The 14,133-nt window shown below is 41.1% G+C and overlaps 1 protein-coding gene across 1 annotated transcript in view; it reads left to right on the forward strand.

Moving 5' to 3' along the window:
- Positions 1 to 14,133, forward strand: part of AOPEP (aminopeptidase O (putative)) — a 259,004-nt gene that overhangs the window by 225,712 nt on the left and 19,159 nt on the right. The window contains exon 10 of the mRNA XM_054726825.1: positions 11,365 to 11,481. Within this exon, the coding sequence (XP_054582800.1) occupies positions 11,365 to 11,481 (117 nt within the window). The remainder of the gene's footprint in view (positions 1 to 11,364; positions 11,482 to 14,133) is intronic.

Here is a 14,133-nt window from a genome sequence, read left to right on the forward strand (position 1 = left end):
TACACTGTGAAATCAGCAGGAAAGTGGTTCTCAGCCTGTGAGGTTGTGATTCGTGATTTTAAAATCTATGTCCACCTTTCCTTTTGGGGGATCTGTGGTGACTGGTTATGCAAGTTCATTTGTTTTAAATTAATCAAACTTCACTTTGGGATAGAATATGTAGGTTATAATTGGTATGCTGTAACTTTGATATGTGAAAAACAAAGTAGAATATCCATTAAAATGTGAAGAGTAGACATTTTATAAAAATATTTTACTTTTATATAAGAAAATTTTCTAAAAATCTATGTAAAAAACTTGCATTCCTGCCTCTTTTTTAAAAAAAGATAAATTCCAAGTTAATACAGATAAATTAAGCTGGAATACTGAGGGAAGAGAAAATTTGGTTTTCCATAGACTGATTATTTTCTATTAAGTTTAACAACCAGAAAACTTAGAAATCCAGATGCTTTCCTGTAATTTCCAAAAGTTCTGTGCTGTTAAAACATATAAAAATAAAATACTGAATTTTTCTTACATAAGCACATTATACATACATAAAGGCAGGTATAAAATAGTAGAAATGCTAAAACTTAATTACATTTTTATGAAATTTCTTTAGGAATCCATTAAAAATAAAATCTCAAATATTGGGATTTTAAATTGCTACTAGAAAAGACATCTTAGGTTTAATCATGGTTGGACTGGCACCTGTAAAGACCTACTAGCATTTTAGATTCATGATTAGCAATTTTTAGGATTTTTAGGCCCATGGTTAAAACATAATTTGTTTTGTATTTTTGAAGACTTCTGTTGAGTGACTTTCAAGTATTTGAATTCACTCGAGAAACTATTTCCATGGCAGCAAACAAGGCCACATTCACATTTCCTGCTCCTATATCAGCTTCAGGCTGCTCCAGGGCCTTGAGTCCAAGTTGGGAGTTCGAAGTAAAAGTAAGATTATAATGTCTGAACTTTCATTGCAGTAAAATGGCCGTTTTGCCCTAAAAGAACATTTTTATAATGCTATTTCAGTCTACTTGTGTAGCTGGTAGTAGTTCCTATTAAGATGGGAAGTACATTAATTTATGAATTATTTGGCTGTTTGTGCATAGCATGAAACTTTGGGGTAAACAAACCTGACATCATTTCTGTCCGCGTGGTTTTATTGTTTCCCATCCACTTGTTTGTTTCACCTTGCCACGTGTGTGCCTCCAGGAGACAGCCCCTGCTTTTTCTTGCAGAATGCTGGCTCACTAAAACTTTCATTCCCTTCAGATGAGCTGGTCTTGAGGTGGGAGAGAGAAAAAGAAGTTAAAAATGAAGTAAATATTTCTTGAAAAGATGTGAAATTTGTTTTCTGCCTTTCTCCTGAAGTTTTAAGTGCATATCTTTTTCAAAAAGACAAATTTCTGTCCTTTAAATTAATCCTTTGCTCTATTCCTCATACAACTTCAAAATTAATACAGGATATAAAATGTCTGGACTAGAATCCAAAAGTGTACAGGATGTGAGTGAAGTTCGACTACTGTGCTTTCTTTATATGCTTTATATACATTTAAATCATTCTGTGAAAGGACACTGAGATGTTGGGTAGTAAGTTGTATAGTACTCTCAACACATTTTTATTACATAAAAACAACTTCTTTATTTTTCAGCAATAACTCAATTGGTTTGACTCCTTACCCTCTTCCATCTCACTCCCTACAATTCCTCTTTAGTTGTGGTCAGCTATACATATATTTAAGGTTATGTTTCTTTGTCTACTTTATGACAGAAACCACAATAAATTGTGGACATGTGGCTAAAATTTATGCTTAGTTTGGACTTGGTAAAAAATATGGAAAGAATATTAGAAAATAAAATCTGACCAAAAAGATACTTAGGTTGTTTTGACTATGGGCCTATGAAGAAGTAAGGGCAGAACTATGAGTATGGGATGTTTATATTTTAGACTATAATAAACACCCAAGAGTGAAATTTGTTTATAAGTTATGTTCTATGCTTAAAAATATGTTGAGTGTGTATCTATGCCTGAGTTGTTTGTCTAAGCCGAGAGCCAGAGTGGTTGACTGGGTTTCTCTCTGCTTCTTTTCTTTTTTTTTTCTTACCTTGCAACTCTTGTTAGTATCATTGTGTCTAAGTGCTTGTGACTGCCTTTTTTTTAGCCGTTAATTTTAATAATCTGAAAAAGCTTAAGTCTTTTATGACAAGGTTAAACAAGGAGGCTATGGAAAGCAAAGGGAAAGATCTCTCTTAGAAATAGTATTGAGTTTTTCCACTTAGAGCACTCTAATTTATTAGCTTTTTAAAAACATTGCAGAGCCATCGTTTCACTGATCATAGTTAATTACAATTGAAGAGACATTTCAGTTATTTTACCATTAGTTTTTAAAATGAGAATCATCTACCACATTGGTTGTTAAACAAAATGTTTATAAAACTTTCTAAGTTGATATATTTAAATGTGTGTATTTGTGGATTTTTTTTAGTTTCGAAGTGAGAATCACTTCTAGCCTGAATTTTCATTTGTCGATGTATAAATTATCTTTTAATAGATTTACTTAACTCACCAAATTGCTAATTGATAGCTATCTTGTAATTATTATTTTTTAAAATATATTTTATTGATTTTTTACAGAGAGGAAGGGAGAGGGATAGAGAGTTAGAAACATCCATCAGCTACTTCCTACACCCCCCCCACTGGGGATGTGCCCGAAACCAAGGTACATGCCCTTGACCAGAATCGAACCTGGGACCCTTCAGTCCGCAGGCCGACTCTATCCACTGAGCCAAACCGGTTAGGGCTTGTAATTGTTTTTACTGTGTTACTCCATTTACTGGATAGGACATTAAGGACATGAAGTCCTTCCTTTAAATTTGACAAACTTGTATGGGGCATGCTGCAGGTGGTGCATGAAATGAGCAACATTGGGTTCCATTCTTTAAGCAGTGGCCTTAAAAATGTACATTCTTTTTGTAGAGGTTAACATATAGTTTTGTTTGAACTCAGTTATTCATTGTTTAAACTTAAAAAAAGAGGAGTCTGTTTTTATTCCTAAGATTCTGAAGAGCATATTTTCAGTAAGAGCTTAGTTTTATTTCCTATTTGCTAACCAGTCACTTGTAATTTAGAAGAAAATTTATGTTTTCAGACTGAATATTCCTAAGGATTGCATATTTGTGCATATGAACACCTTAAATTTGTTCTAAATATATATAGATCACTTTTCAACAGGAACATAAGGCAATATGTTGCAAAGAAGAACCTAATGTTGATACAGTTATTTACTAAAAGTGTTAAATTTGTAATAAGTAATCCCACACAAACTGTCTCATTGTGACATAGTGGGAGTAATAGGAAGAAATTCAGGGTTTGAGTGAAATTACAGTTACTGTGGGTTTTTTTTTTCCCCTTTGCAAAAAAACCTGGAAACACTTAAATTCTAGTTCATTTTAATATTGTAAGTGACAACATGATAGTCTGGGCATATGACTGACCCACTGCTCTATGTACATTTGCAGAGCATTTGGAAAATTTAAGATTATTCCAATATTTGTGTGTTGCTCACACAGAACTTACGCCTTATATTTAATGGCATTAGCATTCATCTCTTTGTAGAAGTATTGGGATCAGAACAGTTGAGATCTATGCTGTTTTCAAGTATTATTGTTAATGACTAAGAATTGAGAGGCACTGATAGGTTTCTAGGTGCAAACCAGTGCGAGTGCGAGGGCCTGCCTGTAACCTAGACCTGCTTTGTTCGAAGGCCCTGGTTTCCGCTCAGCACCTCCTTGGAGCCTGTGCTTCAGTCATTTACAGATTTCAGTGCTCCCAGATTAGGTCACAGCACTGAATTTCTTCATAAAGTAGATCTTCCCTCCAGTGAGTAAACTTTGGGGAAATTTTTTAAACATGATTTAAGAAAAATAGTTCAGCTTGAGCTGGAGGCAGGAAAATAAGGAAACATGAAAAAGACCAGGCAGCTGGTGTAGGTTACTCAGAGAAAAAATGGACTCGAAGAGTTACTTAATTTTTTAAAACCTATCTCTAGGAAATTATTTACACAAATCCAAACATATCCTATAATCTGTCCTTAACTTTGACCCCCACTTAGTAACATTTCTTGCTATCTTACCATATTACAGAAAATTCCATTTTATTCTTTTTAATAGCTGCATAGTATTCCGTTGTGTGATTATCTCCCATTTGTGTGCCCTCATTTTGACACACAAAACCAGCTGACAGTTTTCAGTCATATGACGTACCTTAGAGTGTCAAAGTAATATATAACTAGAATTTTGAATTAGGAAATACCACTGTTTATAAGTTAGGAACTCAGGTTTATAAAATGTATATGCTTATTCAGGATAAATACATCAGTTATTAAATACAATATTATTAACTTAGGCAAGAGCATTAATTCTAAAGAAATTAAAAGAAGCAGATTTAGCCCTAACCGGTTTGGCTCGGCCTGTGGACTGAAGGGTCCCAGGTTCGATTCCAGTCAAAGGCATGGACCTTGGTTGCGGGCACATCCCCAGTAGGGGGTGTTGCAAGAGGCAGCTGATCGATGTTTCTTTCTCATCGGTATTTCTAACACTCTATCCCTCTCCCTTCCTCTCTGTAAAAAAAATCAATAAAATATATATATTTTTAAAAAGCTGTGAGAAACCAGAGTTTTTTTAAAAAAAAAAAAGGAAACAGATTTAATGAAAACAAAACAAAAAAACCTGCAAATACAAGATAAATTGAAAGTATTCCCCGATACTAATTCTTTAGAAAGCCTGAATCAAGCTCGACATGGAGCATGCCATTGTTGTCATGGCCGGTGAATGGGCTGGGTCACTTAGGAATTTATAGTTTCTTCTTCATGAGCAGTGATTTTCTTCAGAAGCATAAAACTCAGGTAAGGAATGGGCCCCTTAGCCCCCTTGGCTATTGGTCTTGCAGGTTCCTGGAGGGGGAGGGCAAGCAGGAAGATCCCAAGCATCTCTTATAAAATACTTAGGATTTTCTACTTGAGTGTTTACAAAGGTTTATTTTCTAAAATGTGTAATATAAACATTAGTGTGCACATGGTTATAAGATCCAATTGGCATTTTATATAGTTTAAATAATATGCTTTGTGTCAGATTGTATTTAGTTTGAGTAATAACTTTTATAAAAGTTAGGGAAATGTTAGCACATGAAAATTTGACCCTTATCATCTAGAAACGTAAGAATAATTTGTGCCAGTGAATTATTTCGGATACTCTTTGCTAGTGATGGTATTTGTTTTCGTCACTTTTGGGAGCGCCGTGACCAAGCCAAGGCTCAGAAGTGCAGCAATCTTTTTAAAATGCAGCTGTTAGAACCGTTTCCCAAGAATATAGTAAATACGCTTTTTCCTGTGTATAGTGAATTACACGAATGTTTGCTTCTGCTTGAATGTTCTTTCTCAAATTTGACTAAAGAATGTTTGATAATTAAAAATAATGATTCTGCTGGACGGATATATGCCCCTTGGTTGTTTTATTTTGAAGAAAGTTATTTTCATTTCTAATTATTTTATTGTAACTCTTATTTGCTGGCAAATTAAATTTATGTCCCCAAAATTATGTGAACTATAAACTTTTATACTTAAACTTCACAGTTCTTTAAAATGTTTTAAGATTTCGCTTTAACCTGTAAAGGATGGTTTTTCTTTCGTAACTTTTGTTTTCAGCTTGGTTTTAGTTGCAATTCACATAATTCTGTTTTTCCTTACACAAGTTACTAGTTTAGACTAAAGATGTTTTAATATCATCATGATACCCTAGTTGTCAGCTACTCTTGGGCAGACACTTGCCAATGCACATATTATTAAACAGTTCATTTTTGACAGTTAAAAATGTTTATCATTAGGAAGAAGATAGATGAAAGAAGATTATATACTAACAGGGTCTTGCCAGTGTTTGAGGTGGGCAGCAGGGGCAGCTGCAGTGCTAGCATTCTGATACTTTCAGGATTCTGTGTTCCTTTTTGGGTTGTGAGGAAGAACTCTTGTTTTGAGGAACTTCCTCAATTATATTTTAATTTTAACCCGTTTTCAAAAACCATAAGAAAACTTTTACAACTTAGAGATTTCTACTTATTTTATTTTGGTTCAGAGCAGTGTCTGAAAGGTGACAAGTTTTCAGTTCTGTCTTGTGTCCTGCAATCAGTCCCTTTGCCCCTAAGGAGAAAACTGTGTGAATGGCAACTGTTTGCTCTTATACCTGTGGCTGGTGGAGGCACCTGAGGGTGGATATTGGGTGTGTTTTCTGGGAGGAGTTGGAAGGAAGGTGTTGGTTTTGGAGAAGTCTTATGAAAAGCATTGCATATCTATGGGATTACCTTTTTAATCCCAGGGGCAAAGGAGAACTGCGGTCTCTGTTGTGCCCTGTGCCAGAAAGCCTCCCGCATGGGACTCTGAGGTCAGCCGCTTGAGTCTGGTTTGGACCCTGCTTGTGTTGAATTTCAGCCAGCAAGTCTCCGGCATACGGGAGAATTTGAGATTTCTCCCTCCCCCATTTCTTCTCTTTTTGTTCAGTGTAAACAGTTCCTGCCGTAGAAACATAGACAAATATAGCAGAGAATGCTTTTCTGGAAGAAGAATGCTCCCTAAGCATTTTTTAACCATTTTTGGGAAGAATTGATCTTTGTGTGTATTTCAGACAGACTGAAAGAGAGGGAGGGGCCGTTGCTGTAAATTGAAGTGACATCATAAGTATTGCCCCCATTGATCCGCTTTTAGTCTCCAGCCAGGATAAAAGGAAATGGCATCAGGGAGGAAGCATGCTTCATTTAGGCACAGATCCCAGAGTGATAATGGGGTAATAATAGAACTCACGCCACTGTCAGTCGGAGGCTGCATTAGTCTCAGGCTCCTTCCTTGTCTGGGAGCTGCTCAGAGACTTCCTTCGCGGCTGCCGCGCGCCAGCTGGGCCTTGAGGGAGGTGCCATCCTGTGCGTTTGGAGGGGTGTGGGCAGTGGGGCTCAGATGTTGTGCGCCCAGTTCCTTGTGTCGGGACCTGCCTGCACAAGGTCAGTAGTGAGATGCGTCGGTGACATTTTCTACAGGAAGCGAGCTGGCCTTTTCGGATCCTGCTAATGGAAGGAACGGCGGAGGGCCAGTCGCATGGGTGGTCCTTCTGGGAGCAGGAGTGAGTGGCATCCCTGACAGCAGGAAGAGGCTTCTGGAAGAGTCAGGGTGGGCTTTCTTTTGCTGCTTGTAGACTGGGAGGGTGGGCTTGGAAAATTCACATTTTCTTTCCAAGAGTCTAGGAACTTCAAAAGCTATTCAGAGTTGTGTGGCTTGCCTCAGTTCTTAAGTTGACTGGGAAAAATACCAGGTAGACTTTTCTTTTGCTTTGTAAATTTCTGGGTAGTTAGCAACTGTGGACTCCTCCACGGTCAGCGCAAGAATACAGACCACTAAACCCTTAATAACAAATGGCATTTGCGTTGCCTGACTCCTTTAGTATTTTGTTTTTTTGTATTTGAATAAGCTTTACAGTGTTGTGGAATTCTCTGTTTCAAGTACCCACATGACTTTGGCACCTCATAGCCTTATTTTGTCTAAGTGTTGAGGCAGATGCATTTTAAACATACCAAACTGGTTTCCATGTGGAAAAAATAATAACTCCTTGTTTGTGCAAAGGAAAGGACTGTCTACTGTTACTGTCGAACTGTGGCTTGTGAGCACCATTAGACCTTCAGAAATAAAGGCAAGTTCTTGTTATAGTGTTTGACGGAGCTGCTTTCTAATGAGATAATGCTCTGAATCGTGTACAGTATTTTTCTTAATCACTCTGTACTGTGACTAAAGCCACGTTCGTTTCTCAGAACTGCTGTACTAAAACACAGTGGGCCTAGAAGTCACGTGATATTTAATTTGATTTCTGTGTTGGAGGAGGGGAATGACCCACACAACATTTCCCGTTCCCACTGCACCATCCAAGCACATTGGAAGTGCATCCCTCTCAGTTGCTTTGCAAACTTCTGGTTTATTACATAGTATTTGTTTTCATCATATGGTGGCTTTATAGGGAGTAAATGATTATTTTACAAAGAGAAATGTTCTCTATTAAAATGAGCTACTTACCACATTTTTGCTTTAATATCCTCCTCTAAGGTCTGTAATCTTAAAATTGTGTAATGTTTACTTGCTCATTTGTGATTGAAGGATACTTAATTAGTTTTATTGTCTGTACTAAAATATTTGATCACTGATTTTTCTCCGTTTTTCTCATTGCTTAGAAACTACGTTTTTCCCTTGCAAATTAGAGGAGTTGGAGTTGAAAGGCAGGTGACTACAGGTTGTTAACTGAGTGAGACTCACTCACACAAGCCCATTCTGGAGTGGGCCGGGCAACCCTGGGGCATTATGGTTATGGAGGGAGGGCCGTTCTCACGCCTGCGTGGGGTCCTCTGCCTTCCACCTCTGAACAGGCCGGCTCTTGCCACAAAGCAGTCCGCGGCGCCTCTGTGCCCAGGAGGGCTACCTGGCTCGCTGTGTGCGTGCCTGCTCTTTACCTCTCTCTAATTAGAGCAAATTAAACTTATTAAAAACCTCCTCCATTCCATCTCAGCTGTTTATCTCTAGTCAGGGGCTTAGCTTTAAGTGTTTCCCATTGTGTAAAATCAGGAGAGGACAGACACGTTCAGGGATCCTTTTGTTCAGTCTCTGTGTGCAAATGCATGGACTTCTGCTTAGAGAAAGGTTGCAAGAGACATAAAAGGGTGACTCCAGATGTTTCCATGGGCTCACATTTCAAACTGGAATTGCGTTTATTGATTAAACCCAGTTAGGTGAAGTCGAGGACTGAGCTAATCTTCTTCCTCAGGGGCTTCTTTCCTCCGTGGGTCTCTCGTTTAAACCAAGTCCCAACGCGAGTTCTAACAATAGGCCTGTTTGTAAGTGTGGACACAGAATAGGGGGTGCTTTTCTTTCTACTCTGTCTTCCCTGTAATTCTGCCAATTGCCCAAGCTGGTTCCTGCTGTATTTAGTCAGTGAACCAGACCCTACCCCCAGCCGCTGGGTGTACTTGCCCTTTCCCAGAACCCATCTTCTGCACCCAGCGTGGCCTCAACATTTGAGCCGTTGCTACCATGGGCTTGCCTGCACCATTTTTGAGAATGCTGTGGGGGCGCAGGGCTGGGCGGCCACTCTGACCCAGTCTGGGTCCCTGTCCTCCCCTCCCCTCTACCCCCCTATTGAGGCAGGTGGGCTGCTGCTCCAGGGGTGCCCAGGCCAGGCCACCTCGGGGTAGTGGTTGTGTGGACCATACTTGGGAAAGGGCTGAGTAAGGTAGGAGAGACTTTAGTGGGGGATAAAGGGCAGGCTCTGTGAAGAGGCTGGAGGACAGCCGGGGAATGACCTGAGGGGGCACTCGGGGCTAGGCTGGATGAACCCCTCCTGTCCCCCAGGACCTCAGGGAAGGAAGATCCAGAGAGGGAGGCTGCAGGGCAAGATGGACAGGAAGGAGGGCCAGGCAGCCTGGGTGCTGGCTGAGCTGCCGAACCTGGGGTAGAGCACCCTGAGTACCCACCAGCCAAGGGCTCGTGCTGTGACCGGGTGGGGAGGCTCCAGAGGCTGGTGGCCCTGGATTTATCCTGTTTTGTAAAACAGCAGATTTCTCTTAATATCGTAAAAGTGGGCTCATGTTCTAAAACTATAGAAAATGGAAAACTGGCGTTTTTTGTTTCTGGTTGTTATGTAGTAACTAGAGGCCCGGTGCACGAAATTTGTGCACAGGTAGGGTCCCTCGGCCTGGCCAGCAATCAGGGCTGATTGGGGCCTTCCAGCTGCCAGCTGGAGCCTGCCTTCATTCTGCGCCACCCTCTGGTGGTCAGTGCATGTCATAGCGAGCAGTCAAACTCCTGAGGGGACACTTTACATATTAGCCTTATATACATATAGGTTATTTTAAAGTATCTCATAGGCACGTGACTCCCTTGGAAGGAAATTGTCAGTTGTCTCCAAGTCCCTGGGGGCTTCGTGTTGGTTGTAACCCTCTGTGTTAGCTGAAGGCAGCTGATTCCTCCTGTTAGCCTGAGGAGATCCACAGGATCTTAGGTGCATGGAGCGATGTTATGAAATAAAAATGCCCAAGAAACCAGGGATGTGTGTCTGTGTGCCTGTGGGGAAGTGGGGTTATAGTAGAACTTAGGAGGGTGAGGTGTGGACATACAAAAAATGCTTTCTTTGTGGAATTTCGTGGTGAGCGTTGTACCTGCAGTTCACCTGGTTTCCCCACGTGCATTCTGGGAAAGGGGGGCAGGCAGAGTGCACACTTGGGGACAGAAAGGTAAAGAGAGGTGGGGAGAGATGCCAATAATATTTAAAATTTCTTAAGAATAACAGAAAGTAGGGATTAAAATCCAGTGTTCTTGTGAATGTTCTGTTGGCCTAGCATGGATTTGCAGACTTGTAAGTTTGGGTTCATTGACAGATGCTCAGGGCATAAGTCGGGAAGGAGTAAGGCTGAATGGTGAGAGTAGTGGCATTCATAGTAATAATTTTAAAACCTTGATTTTAGAATATTTTTCAGCTCCTACAAAATGTATTTAAAATGCATTCTTTCCTCCTCTTATAGTTTGTGAGAGCTCTCTGCTCTAGGGGCGGAACTAGGCATTGCAGCGCAATAATGACTAAGACAGATACTCTGCCTTCTTGGATTCACAATGTTTGTTCATAAACTGTTCATTACTTTTGTACCATATAAAAACGCCCTCCTCTCTGTCCTTTACTATGTAACACCAATTTTTACCTACCCTGTGTGAAAACTTAGGAATATGGGTGACTGTGTGTGTGTGTGATCATATTTACAACATTTTAAAAAATTTTAATGGAATAATAAACATGATTTTTATAAGGGAGTGTTTGTGAAACATGCTCTCCATTTCTTGGTGCACATTGGCAAGGTTCCAGTGGTGAGGAAGAAAATCTGAAAGCAGCTTACTTCTATTAAACTTCCATGCCTAAGATCAGGAGGTTCCTGGAATCTTGGTCTAGGTTAAATGACATTTTTGGCATATGTTTGCCATAAAGAAAGGGATCTAATCAACCAAGAGGATGTTTTATGAAGATAAATATCATTTTTGTCATTTCACAGTGTCTGTATATTAAATCATCACATTGTACACCTTAAAAAACACACACACAACCTAAAACAAAGGTAAACACTGTTTTGCTCTGTTCTGAGGGTACAAGGTAGTAAGTCCTGAGGGTCGGCCAGAGTCCGTCTTCAGGCTTCCCGTCCTCTGACACTTGCTGAATACCTGGCCGCCCTGGGCTTGCTGTCGTTGTTCTAAATGTCGGTGTTTTATTCCTTATAAGCTGAATGGCATTTTCACTGGCTATTTGGTGTGCCCTCAGCTCCTGCCAGACCAGCTGGTCTTACTTCTGGAGCGTCTGTTGGAGCAGAAGACCCTGAACCCCAGAACTCTGCGAAGCCTCGAAAGGACATACTGCCTCTCCCAGCAGGATGCAGAGGTAACAGGACTGCCCTCAGTGTAAACAGTGGGGCCCTCTCGTTGTGAACAGTGTGGTCCCGGCGCTTCCCAGACTGTGGAACTGCACTGCGATTTCCATGAGCAGTGCCACCCCACCCCACCTCCCACCCCGGGCTGTGTGCCTGTGAGTGAAGAGCAAACCCTTGCAGCCAAGTGGAAGCTGCTCCCTGGTTGAGCTCCCTCCAGCAGGGGGCCCCAGGACCTGCTTATTACCTATTACCGGGTTTTCCCTCTTTAAATCATAAGGACGGACACCGGCTCCTAAAGGAATGTGAGAGGCAGGGTGGGGCACTCCTGAGTTACAGACTGGGGCGGGTCAGCTTTGCAGGCTGGTGGCGCCATCCTGCTGCTCTCGGGGAAATGGGAGGCCCGTGTGCCAGAGCTGCGGGGTCGCCTTCAGCCAGGACAAGGAGGGAACCATGTGTAACGGAAATGAAAACGAAATCTAACAGCTGTGGGTTGAAAAGCAAAATTGGATGCTTGTGGGAAAGCAATATGATGTGGTTCTTAATATATTTTAGCTTCTTGGAAAAAATGCACTGTGAATCCTAAGATGAGTGCCAAGGGTTTTTATGTCTATAAAATAATTATTGTATTTAGTCATCTTAAGTAAAATACAAGAAAAGTTCTTTTATGTAAAACTCCTAAAATGCAAGTAAGTTTGGTTTGTGTTCAGGTGAAAATAACTGAGCGTTTAAAAACTGCAGTTTTGCAGGGTGCCCATCAGGCACACATGTCTATTGAACCCCTGATCTGTGGCTCTGGGTGTAAAAGGCACAGTGGATACTGAAGACGTAGTGTGAAAAAAAGCAAAATACCCTACTAATAATTTCTTTTTATTGGTTAACCTTTTGCACTCGGATGTCGAGATTAAAATTACTCTTTGACTGTATCAATAATTTGAAATATAAAAAAATCCAAATAAATAAGTTTGTATGAAAAGAAACTCCAGTTTTTTATTCTACTGTCGCGCTTTGTAAAATCTGGGGTATTTAAAAAATTAAATCCTGAGTAGAATAAAGGAATCGAGAAAAAAGCAAGCGAGTGCAAAGGGTTAAACTGTCAACATGATATTTTGGGTTAAATAAAATGCTATTAAAATTAATTTCACAATCATTAAAATGGGGTAAATGGAGAAAAGATAGCTTATTAGATTAAAAAGTAAGTTGGACATAGCTTTACCTTTTTTTAAAATCCTCACCCAAGGGCATGTTTTCATTGATTTTTTTTTAGAGAGGGAGGGAGGGGAGGAGAGAGAGAAACATCAATCTATTGTCTCCTGTTCGCATCCCCATCAGGGATTGAACCCAAAACCTACACATGTGCCCTGACTGGGAATCGAACCCACAGCCTTTTGGTGTATGAGACGACACTCGAACCAGCTGAGTAACCTGGCCAGGACCATTGTTTTACATTTTAAAGCTCCATAAATTCAGGAGTTAATTGAAAACCTTCAGAGAAGACACATATAGCTTCAGAAGACACAGATCAGATGTGCTGTTTATTTCAGCTTATATTTTTGTTTACAGGTGTTTCCAAATGCCAGCCCGTTATTTTTAATTAGTGTTTAAAGATGTTTCTATATACAGACATGGGGTTAAGTTTTAATCGGCTGAATACCGCTAAAATGCCAGGCCCTAGTGACGGGCAGTGAACAGAGGAAGGCGGGAGGATCAAAGCAGGCCCCGGCACCTGTCACTCAGCCCGGAAGCCATGAGGTGGTAGACACTGTTTGCTCCCCTTCCTTTTGGCATAAAACGCGTCATGTTCTTAACCTACAGCTCAGCTTAGTTGTGTTTAACCTCCCAAACCTTTGGAAACATAACAGGTGTTGTTTGGTTGCTTGTCTTACAACTCAAACTACACCATGATGCCTAAGCCGGGCGGTCGTCTCCGCCTGGATCCTGGGGGCAGGAGCCCAGGGCCCGAGGCTGGCTTTGCTTGGTGTGTACAGCTAGGGTGGTTTCACGCAGTTCACCAGTACTGTGCCAGGCACTAGGGACATAGCAGAGGGCGCCACAACCGAGGGCCACCCTGAGGAAGTGTATGTTCTTCTGGAAAGACAGTGCATAAGTAAATGAACAAAACACGTCAGGTATGAGTTACAATGGAGGCATACAGGTGATGCTGGGCTGGTTGTCTCTAGATAGAGCACTCGGGAAAGGCCACACAGACAAGTGGCACTCGGGCCAGCACCCAAGGGACCAAGGGTTACTTCCATACAGAGGCAGCAGCAAGTGCCACTGTGTGAGCTGGCATGTGCTAGGACGGGGGTCAGCAGGCTTTGTCTGTAAAGGAACATAATATTTCAGGCCACACGGTTCCTGTCCCCACTGTGCACCTGTGCCGTTGTAGCATGGAAGCTGCCAGAGAGACACGCAAACAAACAGCCGTGCCCATGCGTCAGTAAAACTTCATGGACCCTGCAACTTGTATTCCATGTAATTACCAGACTCAAGATAATTCTTTTTGTTTTTGTCGTTCCTTCTTTGAACTGTTTTAAAACATATACAACACTCTTAGTGGGGGGGGCTGATTGGGTCTGCCCCATCTGGAGTTTGTTGACCCCTGTGTTGGGGTGGGCAGGGGCCCGACCAAGGGGAGCCTGGAGGCCTGTGCCCCGTTGGGCTTT

This window comes from Eptesicus fuscus, chromosome 15, assembly GCF_027574615.1.
Source record: "Eptesicus fuscus isolate TK198812 chromosome 15, DD_ASM_mEF_20220401, whole genome shotgun sequence".
Lineage (NCBI taxonomy): Eukaryota > Metazoa > Chordata > Mammalia > Chiroptera > Vespertilionidae > Eptesicus > Eptesicus fuscus.